The sequence below is a fragment of the Alosa pseudoharengus genome, unplaced genomic scaffold (assembly GCF_046254945.1).
Source record: "Alosa pseudoharengus isolate Yale_2024_CS ecotype anadromous, Long Island Sound unplaced genomic scaffold, YU_APseudo_1.1 YU_APseudo_1.1_scf_8, whole genome shotgun sequence".
NCBI lineage: Eukaryota > Metazoa > Chordata > Actinopteri > Clupeiformes > Clupeidae > Alosa > Alosa pseudoharengus.
In genome coordinates, this window is record NW_027468870.1 from 28,362,601 (window position 1) to 28,377,834 (window position 15,234).

At 43.1% G+C, this 15,234-nt stretch overlaps 2 protein-coding genes across 2 annotated transcripts in view; one reads left to right on the forward strand and one right to left on the reverse strand.

Moving 5' to 3' along the window:
• LOC143111422 (homeobox protein PKNOX2-like) overlaps positions 1–5,133 on the reverse strand; it is a 54,559-nt gene extending 49,426 nt beyond the window's left edge. Inside the window, exon 1 of the mRNA XM_076273659.1 lies at positions 5,039–5,133. The gene's annotated coding sequence lies outside the window, so the exon portion shown is untranslated. The remainder of the gene's footprint in view (positions 1–5,038) is intronic.
• Positions 5,134–5,623: 490 nt separating this feature from the next.
• tmem218 (transmembrane protein 218) lies at positions 5,624–9,561 on the forward strand. The gene is made up of 3 exons (XM_076274009.1): positions 5,624–6,545; positions 6,678–6,780; positions 9,141–9,561. The coding sequence occupies exons 1-3, from the start codon at positions 6,436–6,438 to the stop codon at positions 9,273–9,275; spliced, it is 348 nt and encodes a 115-aa protein (XP_076130124.1). The 5' UTR covers positions 5,624–6,435; the 3' UTR covers positions 9,276–9,561.
• Positions 9,562–15,234: the final 5,673 nt, after the last annotated feature.

Here is a 15,234-nt window from a genome sequence, read left to right on the forward strand (position 1 = left end):
TGTTATACAGCTTATTGGTGAACTCATTGTTTGGTACAGAAGGATGGCGAGGACACAGCAGATGAGCTTATAAGGTGTCACCCATTATCAGGAAACACTCCATACACATACACCCTGAAGCATAGTGTCTATCCTGCTCTGCACTGACTACCTTGTGGGCTAAGGAGCTGTTAATGCTAATTTGGCTCTGCCAGACTAAATGACTTCTGCCAGCAGGTTTCTGTCAGTGTGGAAAAAATGGTAGTTTAAGAACTGCACATTTAGTCTGTAAAGTAGATGAGTTGAGCTGAGCTGTGTCTGCAGGTATGAGCAAAACACAGGTAGCCAATGGCTGGCCAATCTAAAGCCCCACCGACCAATAGGGCATGCCACAGCGATGCCGACTGAACCTGGCTCTATTGCTCATCCCAGGTCGGTGACGGCTCACCAGCTATCATTTCTCTCATTTGATAATATGCTGATCTCCAGCCAGGCAGTGGCTTGGAGATGCACTGGGACCACTGTGTCAGCTATCCGCTGCGCTGCCCCCTAATCACTTTTGCTCTGCCAGGCTGAGCAGTGAGGAGGACCTGCACTGGGATAATATAATGTAATGGGCTCTTTCAGCAGCCATAACTCACAGCCATATGCCTACTGTCCAGCACAGCCCAGAGTACAACCAGTAGGCCCAGCACCAGTTCTCCCTGCGGACCTGCTGGAGGTGCTGTCCATCATCATCTCATCTGACAAGACCCTGGGACAAGTTCATGTCTGTACCGAAAGGTTACATGAATAGCTGGGGGTCTTCTCATTTCAATGGCTATTCTGCATTCCTTTCAGCACAATGCTTTGCAAATACTTTCTAAGTGTTCAAGGACAGTGCACAGTCCATACAATGAAGTGCAAATATAGATATATACAGTAGTGTTGGCAGCCGTGGCCTACTGGTTAGCGCTTCGGACTTGTAACCGGAGTGTTGCCGGTTCGAACCCCGACCAGTAGGTGTGGCTGAAGTGCCCTTGAGCAAGGCACCTAACCCCTCACTGCTCCCCGAGCGCCGCTGTTGTTGCAGGCAGCTCACTGCGCCGGGATTAGTGTGTGCTTCACCTCACTGTTTGTTCACTGTGTGCTAAGTGTGTTTCACTAATTCACGGATTGGGATAAATGCAGAGACCAAATTTCCCTCACGGGATCAAAAGAGTATAGAACCTGCTCAACAGTCAAAAGAGGATTCATACTTTCATGATGGTGTCATCTTAATGTGGCACGTTGAGTGAAATCCTGAAACATTAATTGCCCCATGCTCCAGTGATGCTCTAAGTGACACTACCAGTTACACAATACTGCATCCTGATGATACAGAACATGGCTCTAGTCAGCCATTAAGGTCACAGTTGCACTAGCATAGATGAGGGTCTACATTTAACACACTATATAGGCTATCACGTACAACTCACATGATAGACTCTGCCAAGTAATTTCATTACCACTTAGAGTGCTTCCCTATATCAATCTTCTGTTGAATGGCTCCAGTAATTTGGAACCAAAAAAAAATAACTAGAATAGTGAGCGAAGCTTGCATGTGGCTGTCGTTGGATGTTCTTGGAAGTTTATTTGGCCAGAATGAGAATGACCTTAGACGACGATGGGTTGTGTGCTACAGGCTATATATACCCCTGCCCACGTCACCAGTCACGAGGTGATAGCTTTGGCACAGGCGTCTCAGCAACATTAGCAATGAAGAGCATTCTTCTCCATCCGTGAATAGCGTCATGTGGCAGTCTGACACCAACTAATAGCACCACAAACACGTGAGCGATGCCTTGACAGTGAAAAACTTTTTTTTTGGCCATTACACCTTCCTGAGAATGACTAAGGAGATTGACCGAGGAGATGCTAAAATATAGAAGAATGGACCACCATTCATAATAACACTTATATTGATCTTGACCTGCATGATAAGAAACTGCCATTTTAAAAAAGCAAGAAACATCTAGTATGAGGATAGTTTGGCCATCTCTTTTGACGACTGTAGTCAATGCTAGTATTATTTTGACACAGTGGTAAATTCTGTATGTGTGATAATAAGTCTAATATGGGACCATATGCTAAATCTAATTCAGGATGACTTCTTCACCTAAACAACTATGAAAATCAATCAGGCCAGCCTTTGGAAATCAAGATGCTTGCATCTAAATAGATGTTTGGGTGTAAAATAGATTTAGTTTGCTTGTTCGCTTTGTTTGTTTGTTTATGCCACAAAACAAAAAGGTGTGATAATGTTTTACAGTTTGAAAAATAACATCAACTACTGTTCTTCACTACTTAACATCGCTTTAAATCCTTTGCCATTCAAATTGGTGGTGAACTGTTTGACAACATTATGTGCCATGTGTTACACTCTACCCACTGTCAGTATTATAAATAACATTTTTGTTATGCAGTTTCACCAATGTTTTCAGGTATATTTAGCACCATATTTTATAACTGCTATCACATATAGCTTAATACCCCAAACACTTGGCTTGGGCTGTGGTGTGATGGCTGTGAAAGAAGGCATATTGCTTTCAAAAATTCTTCTAGGGGCATAAATCAAGCAAATCTGCCTCACGCTGTGGGTCCCCGGAGGCAAACCCGCCTGCTATGCCAAGCGACTAAGCGCCTGAGCGGGGCAGCAGCAAGCATGGGGATGTCGTTGGAAGGTGGAATTGTCCAATGGCAATAGCAGGTCTCTCTGGTCCTCAGAGAGTCATTGGGATCAACTGGGCTTAAAGGTGTGCCATTACCTTTCTTCGCAGAGGTCACACGTACCTCAATGGCCCAAGGATAGCCAGCACAATTTAAAAAGAGCAACTTTGAGGAAGAAAAAGAATAAGATACTGATTCAAACCCTTGCAGACATGCTTAGAATTAGGTCCATCAAGACATAGGCCTTACAAATTATACTGATATGATACTTCCCTTTACCCAGCTAGGAGGGATATATTAAGGCACTGTGGAGTCTGACAATAAAGCATTGCCTGACAAACAAGACCCACAAATCTTAATGATATCTACAGAATGTTGTGCTCTAAACATTGGATTCGGTTTGAGCAAATTACAGTAAGATAGTTCCAATTTTCCGAATAGCTTTATGTCCATACATAAATGCTTCAATTGGCTGGTAACATATGCTCTTTTTGTGTTTTATTTCCTTCATTTGAGAGAGCCGGAATCACTCTTTTAGTGATTAGACTGGAAAAGCTGCAGGTCTCACAAAATTGCTCCTCATAACGTAATTTACTGCTAACATGGGGAATCAGAATATGCAAATAATGTCTGAATATTTTGTGTTGGCAGTGTTTGCCCCTAGGCTGGTTGTCCCATGACACAAATCATCAATTAAGATCCCAGCAGGGATTTCAACATTTAAATTGCCACTATCCAACCACTCGTGTCTATCAGACAACGACCATTACACACTGATAGTTCACCACACACTGGTATGTTTTAATAGTAGGTTGTCTAAGAGAATGAAGAGAAAACTGCCTAATTGTTCCATAAAATGTTTAATATTGGTTATGAAAAATAAATCACCTTGGCTTAATTAAACAAGATATAGGTATAACCTATATTATTAGCGGCTCCTATAAGCCTATTTACAAGGTAAAAAAACATAAGCAGGTTCTGCAAAGCTTGCACAATGTTTTTGTATGCCACACCCCACTACATCAGACATGTGAAACTACTATATACAATGCAAACTTTATTTCTTAAAACCGCCTGCAGTAACACAAAAATCATACAACTGCAATTTTTGACCTAAAGATAATATGAGCCAAAGCCAAATTCTTCTAAATGTTTGAGCAAAATGTGGCAAGGGCAGCTATTATCTAAAGGATGTCTCGCATGAAGTTTTACAAGTCTTCGATGAGCATTGCACTGAACTCCACTTTGCGCAATTGTCATAGTGAGTATTTGGCTATATTCTGAAGTCAGCACAATCAGAATAATACGTTTCTTTAGCAAAAAAATATACATGCTTAACTTAGGATTTTAAAGCCACAATGTATCATAAACTTTAGAGTGAAAACAACAAATACAGTGAAAACGTTAATATGACTAATGTATGCAAAACTTCACAATTCCAACTGCGCTCTTGCCGAACCGGATGTTTGTCATGACATAGCCAACAGTCTGAAAAGTTTGCAGGTAGGCTAATCTAAGCACAAAGTAAATCCCACTACATCAGATCAAAGCAAATGCAACGGTACGGTTGTCTTTTCTGCAGCCTAAAAGTCAGGCCTTTTTTGACTGTGGACTGTTGTCCTTTGAAACACTGTGCCTTAAATTACTTCACGATCAGTTGTCTAGAACCTGTCTATTGCTGATCCTTACGTTCCTGTACGAAAAAAGGGCTCAAGGAAAATGTAGTCTCTTGAACAGTCGCCGATGCACCGAGGTGAAATTAAACAAAACGGTATAGCCTATGCAACTGCCCATTTTTATCCTTTAAAATGTATAACAGTTCGATTCTCAATAGATCACACGAAATAATGAACAAATCAATAATTTATATCTCAGAAATTTAATTTATTAATTAGTTAATTAATTTGAATTTAAGATAGCAAATTCACTAATGCATTCCTCTCCACTAAATGTAGCAGAAGAGATTACAAGTGCCCTCGCTGTGTTGCGTAAAATGGCAAACACCGGTGTGCCATTTTAAAGGAATTACAAGAATTCCTGCCGAATTACCATAATATTTTACAAATCCAAACGCAGCAACGCGATAAAATAATCCAATAGTCTCTCCACCTCCAGAAAATTGTATCTCTTCTCTTTTTCCTCTCTCCTGTCTTCCTCCCTCCCTCTTGCTCACTCATTCTCTCCCTCCTCCCACCCCTTCTCTCTCTCTCCCTCTCTCTCCCTCTCTCTCGATATCCCCCTTCACTCTCTCCCTACCATGGCCCTGTCTGTATGAATAATGTCCTGCCTTTTGTAATGAGACCGAAGAAAAAAAGACGCTGAAGTGCTAGCCTGGTCTATGCTCTGACATTGAAAATGAATGACAGCTTACCTGAATGCCAATCTTCATCAGACTGACACTAGGCTGACAACACAGCCTATACTCCCCTACACAACCAGTGACGTCTGCCATGTAAGACCCCTCCTACCATCCCCCCCTTCTGCCTCGCGGTACCCCTTGCCTACACCTCCACTGTTCTGTTTCCAGTGGCATACCATACACCACAGGCCTTGCGCATCTCCATCAAGAAGCACGGCACCCGCTGGCCCCCTGTCGGTGTAAATTGTAACCTACATTCTACAGTAGCCTAGTAGACTGTAGCAGATTATTAAAAGAAAATAATGCGACATACTCAGGTTTAGATAGGCTAGTAGTAATTAGACTACAAAATAGTCAAAGTTCGATTTGTTAGTGTAGACCAAACAATTTCTCAAAATAGATCTGGATTGACAATAACAATTATAATAATGCTAACAACAATAATAATAACAACAACAATAGGCCTACACTATTCATAATAACTATTCTCATTTAATTCAACCCTCCTTCCTTTCAAAAGCGAATGAAGCTGGGAACACGACGCCAGCTTAATAACTACATCTCCCATAATGCACAGCCATCTCAGGTTGGCTTTGCTGTTGCCAAAGTAACGTTGACTTCAGGACTTCATAGTATGAATCGAGATCATTGATGATGATCATTGCCTGAGCCGTTGTTATTTTGTCGGTACATTCAACGAAGCAGAAGTGATTTACATGGCGTGTAAGATGCTGTCTTGTCTGGCTAACGGTTAACTTATAAGCAAACCGCTTGAAACCGCCAGTGAGTGAGTCAAGCCAGCTATTAGACATTCTCTGGTCAAGCTTGCTATCCTAGCTAGCAACTAGCCAATGCTACATTAACTAATGTTAGCTAGCTCCCTATCCAAAGACTGGTAACGTTACGGTTAGCTTACAAATAAGAAGAATCTTTGTAGCTGTAAGTGAGAAGCTAATACGTACGACTTATTTTACCATCTAGTATGTGTGTGTGCACCCTGATATCGTTTACTTAGCAGCTATCATGATTAGGCTGCGTTATAACGGTAACGTGGACGACGTCAACGTTGCTCGTTATGGTTCTTGTTATTGTAATTTAACATTATAGCCTAACGTTAACGTTACTTCATAACTCCAACGTTAGCTAGAGTAATGTGTTCCACCAAATGCACCATCGGTGATCAAATCATAGCTGCTAGTCTGCGACAGTAACGTGTCGATGCTAGCTAGAACTAGTCAGTAACGTTATGTGGACTGAATGAGCTGAAGTGAACTAATTTGGCTTTAAATTCATTAAACCTAGTCTTCTTAGCTTATCTAAGTTTACATGTTATCTCACCATGCTCCTTAAGCTATAACCAGCCTCCAGACTGAAACTAATCGTGTCGGATCGGCAAAGGCACTATCATCATGACTGGAATGTTTTTAGGAGTGGGTACAGGAGTTTTCCTTATTGCTCTTGTGTGGATTGTGGCTAGCGCCGTGAGCATACTTCTATCAAGAACAACTGGCTCAGCGAAGTAAGATTGCCCGTCTACAAAACATTACATATTTCAGTAGAATCTTGTTATCGCGAGGCCTGGTGATAATCCATTACCGTGGACACTCATTTAATTCTAAACATCACTAATCTAATCGTTTTTATTCTGAAGATTAGGTATCGTCCCTGTTCTTCTCCTGGCTCTCATCATAACTCTGATTCTGCTGTTGTTCCCTCGCGCCTCCGAGATTCCTTCTCCTGTCAAGGAAGTTCAGGTAATATAGCTGACCCAGGGGTAGGCTACTATCAAAATTAACCGACCTGAACCGTTTTCTGGAAAACATCTACAACAAACTAGAGAGATTGAATTTTGTCTGGGAAAACGGTCTGATACCCTTTGGGCTGGTATCTTTTCAAAATGATGTGGCTGTAAAATAATTGTGTTTAGACAATAAGGTTGTGCCCTTGTCCACAAACAAACATATTTTATAAGTCCAATGGAATATACAGCTCTGAAAAAGTTAAGAGTCCACTGCACATTTTTCTGATGTCATCCTACATTGCTGAGTGACATTTGAATGAGTTGTAGGTCACATTCAAAATGAATAGACCACTGCAAATATGAACGTCAACTCAGTCAGCAACCATAGGATGACATCAGAAAAATGTGCAGTGGTCTCTTTTTTTTTTCCAGAGCTGTAGTGTGTAGTGAAACCTGTGATGATTACATTTTCTCTCCGAATAATTTGTGCAGGGTATATGGAAGTGTTTAAATGACTATGCAACTGGCCAGATCACACTTGATTATGAGGGTCTTTGAAACAAAGCTGAACTTTAACCATCTAACTCTGTGTAACATGGAGATTGAACCATGCACAACACCTGTATTTGAAATTGGCCAAAAAAAAAACATTTAGGAAATAACAAGACAGGTTGCCTTGAATGAATTGTGGATTTGTTTTGATTATTATCATTCAACCTAAAACCACTAATACACTGTTGATACATTGTTGACTATCAGCATACAAAGTAAATGGCTACCTCTCACAGTTTCCGACCTTGTATGCAATTTGACTTGCAGATTGCCTATGGCAGATATTCCATTCTTTGGATAGCTAGCTGTGTGGCATGTAAGCTACCACCACCAACCTCTCGCTTCTATACAAAGGCATAATATCACAGTGCCAATTAGGCGGGCTCCAAACAGGGGCCCTGCGCTGCACGCTCAATGCCACATTAATAAAACATGGCCCCAGCTCTGCGCTTTGCTAGCCGCCTAATTGGCAAATTAGAAAGTGAGATGCGTTAAACGAGAGAACACAGCATCCACTGGAGACAGTAGCCTCCCACCCACCCTTCACACATCGCAGCCATATATTCAGGCCACAGCAGTGTTGTCGTGGCCTGTAATGGCCAGGTCGTATACGAGGGGCTCTTATATGATCTGGGTCCCAGGCTTCAGCCAGGCTAGGGCCAAAAGGGGATTGGTGATGTGCTTATTATTCTTCTCCCTCATCACTCTGTGTGGGTGTGAGCAAGAGGTTGAGAATATGCGTGAGAGAGAAAGAGAAAGAGAGAGGGAAGGAAAAAGGGGATGTGGGGTAATAGTCCCAAAATCAAAGCACTATTCAAAATCTATGGCCTTTCCCCCAATGGGAAATGTAGATTTCTGGTTATGTAAACCTTTGATATTGCTGAGCAGTCACTCTATAAACTTTTGTTTAACAGGTGTCATTTGGCATATAGTGGCTGTTAAATCTTTTGTCACAGCTACAAATCCCCACCAGTCCCTCAGTATCAGTGCTGGAACTCACATCATACTGTGCAATGTAAATAGCCTTGATTGTTAATCGCCCACTGTGGGAAATCCCCTACCTATAGTACAAAGAATTTGACGCCTTTCCTGTGTATGTGAAAAAATGTCAGATTTTGCAAACTGTGCAACGTAGTTCTGATTCTTTTGAATGGCAAAGTATCTGCCACATCTATGTTATGTAGTGCAGTGGTTCTCAAAGTGGGGTCTGCGACCCATAGCGAAAGGGTTCGCAAAAAATTTTGCTTAAAATTATAAAGTTGAGTTTTATCATTTTAAAAATTTATATCTACAGATGATGCCCCTTTTCACCCATAAAACAAGCAAATTGTGTCTATTCCTAATACTGCTTAGCTTGGCTTATTTGTTAGCCAGCTAGCTGATGAATGTGTAGAAATGTTTGAGTCAGTCCATGTTGTCAAGTGATACAAAATCCAAGACTGATAAAAGGCGAAGTTGCACATCTGCCAAAAAAACATGGGATAGTGGACCTGTCCACAACTTTAGAGAATACAAATGACAAATGCTTAATTGTTACGGTTATGAGGGAGTCCTCGGAATATTTTCTCCCCCAAAAGGGGTCCTTGGAACCAAAAACATTGAGAACCCCGTGTATGTTGTGTACTGAAAGGAACTCTGCTGACATCCTCTGGAGAAACTGAGGAACTGCATAATGGAGTGAAATATGGGTCAGGCTTATTATTCAGGCTGGTGGAGACCTTCAGTAATATCAAAGACAGTGTTCTGTTTACGCTGCATGGAGAGAAACTGGAGAGTACATTCTGTGAATAATCAGGATTCCTCGTTTGTCTTGCATTACAGATTGTGGACCAACTCTTCATTGGGCGCTACGTGCTGTTGTCCCTGGTCAGTTTGGTGTTATTGGCAGCGCTCTTCATGTTGTTGCCCCTGCATTTTCTGGAGCCGGTCTATGCCAAGCCCCTGAGAACCCACTAGCAAGAGGAGCGTCATGCCAACTTGGCACAGAATACTGGACTTCACTTAGGATGTGCCCGGCTGGAGATAAGATGCTTCAACAAGTGTACTCTCAACCATCGTTTTTTTCTATCCTATGTTTTTGTTTGAGTTGTGTTTGGAAGGTTGGACTCCTAGTTTTGTATATTTAAGAATTTGTTAAGGGGATTCTGAGCTTTTGTAATAAACATTCTTGTTTTTATAGCTGAAGTGAATTGTGTATATTATGCCATTATGGTGAAAAATCATAAACGTAACACAATTTCCATCTTAGAGGTCTTGCCTATTATTACATATTTTCAGATGTTCTTTCCAATGTTTAATGTGTCTTGTTGACAAAATGACAACAGATGCAAGCTCTGGGTGCCCTGGCACTTAAATTCCTCAGACGCCATCACAGATCCTTTTTGATGATCCACAGCAAAGACTGTCTGATCCCGGTAGTTGCCTAAACAGAATTGACTGATGTGGCAGTTGAAAATAACTTATGATTTTTTAGTAATTTATGAGTTTTTCAAAAAAAATGTTGTGAAACCTATCATTGAAAGTTAACTTGACAGTACCAGCATGTATGTAACAAGGATGCAGCAAAGACATTAATTCCAAACTCTAGTAGATGTATTATGATAATGTTATTTGTAGCTTATATTTGCTGACTCCTACATATTTTATGTGAATGTGGTAACCCTGTAACACAAAAAGGAATATAGAATTCACACTGATGGCCCATAAGAAATCTTTGTTTAACATCTTATACTTTTCCTCCTGTTATTAGTAGTACAGTATATATATTTTATTGTGTGTATAATTTGTTTCTAGAATCTTCTGAGCTGGCATTGTTTTCCTTTTTCTCTGAGTGTCGTAAACCCTTCAGCAGGAACTCTCCCTCCTCCCTTCCAGAGTAAGTTTATGTTGGACACCTCAGTCACTGAATAGGTGTTGTTTTATCCACTCAAGTTGCCTTTATCTGATATCACACTTTAGCTGTAGAGGAATGGGAAAACACCCAGGGCCTCAGATTCACAGCAGTCGAGGATATCCGGCGTGGTGCAATACTTCAGATGCAATTTCTCCAGTCCCAAATGCCCCTGTGCTGTGTCTGCTTGGGAAAACACCCCCTCAAGGGCCCTCAGAGCTGTTCCTTCATTTTCCGAGGCGACAGACTTATTCGGGGCAAGGCGGTATGCGGCGGAGGGAGAGGTGAGCCCACTATTTTCGGGCTCAATTACACAAGCTCAGATGATGCTGGCCCGGTTCTTGCGGAGGCCCTTGTCAAAAGCTGGGGGGAACCCAGTGGGACCTGCGACGTGCGGTGAAATTCCAACCAGGGCGATGAAAGAGAGCCTAATGAATCAGATCCAATCCTATTAGTTCCGGCCCGCGTCCCCATACAGAGTAGCGCGGAGAGGGGAACTCGACGGGCCGATCGAGCGTGGTTTTCACACGGGCTGGCTGAGAGCTGGGGTGGAGCCGGCCTGAATCAGATGAAGTAAGGGCTATAAATGGGTGTCCTGGAATTTCATGCGTTCTGCTTGTGATCATAGTGAGCTAAGTTGTGTGGTATTATGCCTTCATAACTCATTGAACATTTCATCACAGAGTGGTGGTTTTGTCATCAAGTGGTGCTTGTCAGGCCTTGAATCATACCCATCCACTTGTGAAGTCTATCTTTCAACCAGTGGCATGTTTTGATATCTTAAGTTATATGGTTCTTTGCAGTGTTTCTCACTGATCTAAACATCTATCCACAATTGCCTTCACTTTGCGTTGCTTCCTCTGTGTTACCTTGTGTTTATCAGGTCATGTTTTGATCAGCGTGCATATCTGTCAGTTTTCCTCCTCTCTCCTCTATTTCTCCACTGACCCTTCTTCATTTTCATCTAGCTTAAGAGAAACCCCTCCCAGGGGAGTGGGAAAAGCAGCGGGACAAAGTGTCTGGGGAACGCGGCTGCCTCGGGAGTCTCAAGCTGGAGGAGCCTTTGTGGAGCAGCCAGCTGGACATACAAAGAGATGGGGGGAGGAGAGACGGAGAGACAGAAAGAGAGAGGGAGATTGGAGGGTACAAAGGTGTGAGCCAGGCCCAGGATGTGGGTGTCTGCGCTGGATTTTGAGGGGTGGGGTGGGGTGAATGAGGGGGGATGGAGGCGCAACAACGCAATGGTGCATTGTGACCCACTGAAGCAGAACTACACCCCCACACACACACACTCCCCATCCTCTTTTCTCATGGCTCGAGCACCATACTTAAAACTGTGCTTAAGTAACCATCCTCTATCTATTTGTCTCTTTCAATATGTAGAGCTCTCTCATTCTACTCTTTCTATCACAGAGCAGAGGTGAATCTCAGAGCAGAGATGGCTGCAGTTGTTGAGAAGCACATGGCAGAGCAGAAGTGATTATTTATTGATTTGTGTGTGCTGGTTATTCTTGAAAGGCAGTGGCTTTATGCTGTCAGGAGGCTGGAGAGCCACTTGAAATGTCAGCCCTTGTTGAGGGCACAAATGACTAAAGTAGATCTGAGAGGGGCACAATCAGGAGACCACTGCCAGCAACACAGTGGCCTTGTGAAAAAAAAGGGGAAATTTGTTTTGCTTTTTTTTTTAGGTCAGGCCTGGAATTGGTCCCCAAGGCAACGGCTGTGATGTATTTCGGGGATGGAAGTGTGCATTTTCTCACTGCGAACCAGTCCTGCTCCATTACCCCCTTTGTGAGGGGCGAGAGGGGGGCACCATCAGCGACTCATACACATACTCGCTCGCTTGCTCACTCACACACCCACCCCAGGGGGATCCGAGCGCGGCCAGGCAGGTCCTCGGCCTCTAGTCTCTCCCAGGAGGAGACAGCGGAGCTCGTTCTTTCCCAGTCAGAGAGATTAAGGCCCGATTTGCCAGTCGGAGGAGTCCCCAAAAGCCCCCTCGCTGTTGTGACCCAATGCCCCATCGCAGGGGTGAAGCGTGGCTTGTCGTCCTCTCTACGGGGTCCTATGGTGATGGGTCAGGCTATCTGTCCGAAGGTTGCCCCACACCCAGCCGAGGGGGCACAGAAATGGCCTCTTAGCCACAGGGTACTTTTGTCTTGTATCATTTGTGGCCCCTATAGTGACTTTGGGTGGTCAGGGAGAAGGAATACAAGCTGCAAAGTAAATATGAAAATCAAACTTCGAAGTCTGTTCAAAATGCGTGTGGAAAATGTTTGAAAATATTAATTACCAAAAAAACATAAATTTCAAGAAAATTCCGAACTGTATTCCAAACAAGTTTCATTCCATTTCAATTAAAGAAGTATGAACAATCTAAAATGTTCCACTTATACAGTATATATATATATATTCATTTTATTATTATTATTATTATTTATTATTATTTTTTATTATCAAAGTGAAACTGATTGTGAGAAGAAAAAAGCTGGCATGTCCTCAAATGACATCAGGCTTCAGTTTTGATTTGTCATGAAATCCTCCTGAGTCTGTGAGGAAGACATTACTCCCGGAGTGTAGTACAAGACAACTTACTATCGTTCTCTCTTCAGAGTCAATATGATACATGAGCCCATACTGTGCGGAAAATCAGCTACAAATTTGCACCCTTGCTGTGGTGAGGATGGGGTGGAGAGACAGAGTGGAGAGGCCTTCTGAATTGTGAGAGCAGAAAGAGAGAAAAAAAGAATTCTTTGTGTGACCTTTTCTCTCCCTCTCACTTGGTGGTCAAAGGAAGCTCTTACTACTGCTGTGGGATAGCTGATGTGTGGAACGAGAATCATGAATTAATGCCGTAGCTGAAGAGTTTCACATCTTTTGCACTAACTTTAGCAATGGCAGTTTCTATATCGCCTAGATTGTTTTGTAGGCATTTTGCAGTTTTATTACTTATCATTTACTCATTCGTCTTACTAGTGTGAGTTAGGGGAAAGGGGTGGTGTCGTTTGCAAGGCATGGCCACTTTCATTGACAAAAAAACGTGAATAAAGTTGAATAAAATATTCTGAGATCTGAAAGGGGAAGATGAAGCTCGTCCAGAGGAGGAGTGGTCCCCCATACATATGCACGGCTGAACCGAGGCCATTAAGGGAGGTCAGCTGTGTGTGAAAACAGCCCTGTGTAAAGCCGCCGAGTGAATGGCGTGCCTCTGGAACACAGGGATGGGAGGGCGCCTGTTTTGCCTCCTGTCAGAGCACAGGGGCCAGTGGGTGTTGTGGCCGCACATTCCTGCCCGTTTGATGTCTTAAAGTGGGAGAGACGGCCATTGTGCGGGAACTTGATCGGTCACCTAGCAGACACTTGATTAATGGAACTGATCCTCCTTAGTAAATGAAACCCCCCCCCCCCCCCCCCCAACACACACACACACACATACTCACAAATAGTCACACACACACATACTCTTGCCTGCTTGTTTTCCACCCATGTGTACGTGCAGAACCAATGACATGTACGTATGTTGTGGAAGGCGACGGGACCTTAGGTCCCCATCCCCGAGCTTCTCTCTCAGCTCTCTCAGCATGGTGCCTGAAACTAGTGTTTGGGCCATTGTACTCTCCCCCAACTTCTTATCCAAAAAAGAGAGAAAAGGGGTCAATAGAAAGAAGAGAGTGTGTTTTGTGTTAGTGTGTCAGTGTGTGTGAGTACGGGTGTTTGTTGAGTGAGTGTCGAGTTTGTGTGTGTGTGTGTGTGTGTGTGTGTGTGTGTGTGTGTGTGTGTGTGTGTGTGTGTGTGTGTGTGTGTGTGTGTGTGTGTGTGTGTGTGTGTGTGTGTGTGTGTGTGTGTGTGTGTGTGTGTGTGTGTGTGTGTGTGTGTGTGTGTGTGCATGCATGAATGAGGGAGATATAGAGAGAGAGAGAACTAAGAGGCGGGTGGGAATAGAGGCACAAAGCAGTGCAAAGAGACATAGATGGGGAAGAAAGAGCTAAACTTCATAACCATCTCTGCATAACTCAAAAACACTCGGGAGCTCCAAGACTTTGTCAGACACACGTTCTCTCTCACACACACACACATCTCGCTCTCCCATGGTGTCTCCCAACACGCAGAGCAGAGCAGGGATGGGGCTCCTCTGGAGGAGGCTCTAGCAGGGGAGCGCTGTGTGTCCCTGGAGAGCTGGGTCCCAGTGGGAGTCTCCACACACACACACACACACATACACACACATACACACACACACACACACACACAGGAGGATGCAGCCTGGCACTTGGCTCCTGTGGGCATCGTGGCTCCTTACCTGGGCAGAGGCCACACGTCAGTGCCAGTGTCAGTGCACCTGTATGCCAGACGGCACCTCGGAGGTCGGCGGGGCGGTCAAGCCAGGCAAGGAGCACGTCCGTCATCATCATGGGGGGCATAGACACCTCCAGCACAGACACAGGGGCAGTAGAAGGAGAGGTAAGACCACTGCAGCCTTTACTCACTTTGATATGAGTTTGATAAAGTATTATATTGTCTCTCTGTCTCATAAGTCTCATATGGTTTTCATCTTATCCTTGGGTAGGATCAAGAATCTTTAAATGGCAGTCTTTTGTTGGATAGTTTAAACTGAGATTGTTACTTTTGCATTTCATATATGATATTAGATGGAACAATTGAAAGATGAAAATATTTTTAGCATCTTGCTTGGATTAAATTGCTTTTAGAATCAACCTCACTTCTTCAGTACCTATAAGATGTAATAGTAAAGATCTACATTTCAACATTGCAAGTACTGAGTTCAGTTTTTTGCATATTGATGACTAGACATAGACTATCAAATAGATGAGAAACTGATAGAGAGCCCAAGGTAAGCTAAGATAATCCACGCTGACACGAGTTTACAGCATTCAGTGGATAAACACTTTATGCAATCATTTGTTTGTGTGAAAGTATTTTATCTTAGATTGATCCCTAGATCTTGCTTTGCTACACAAACATTTTTATAAATAGTATAAGGGAATACCAAACTTCCCCACTGTG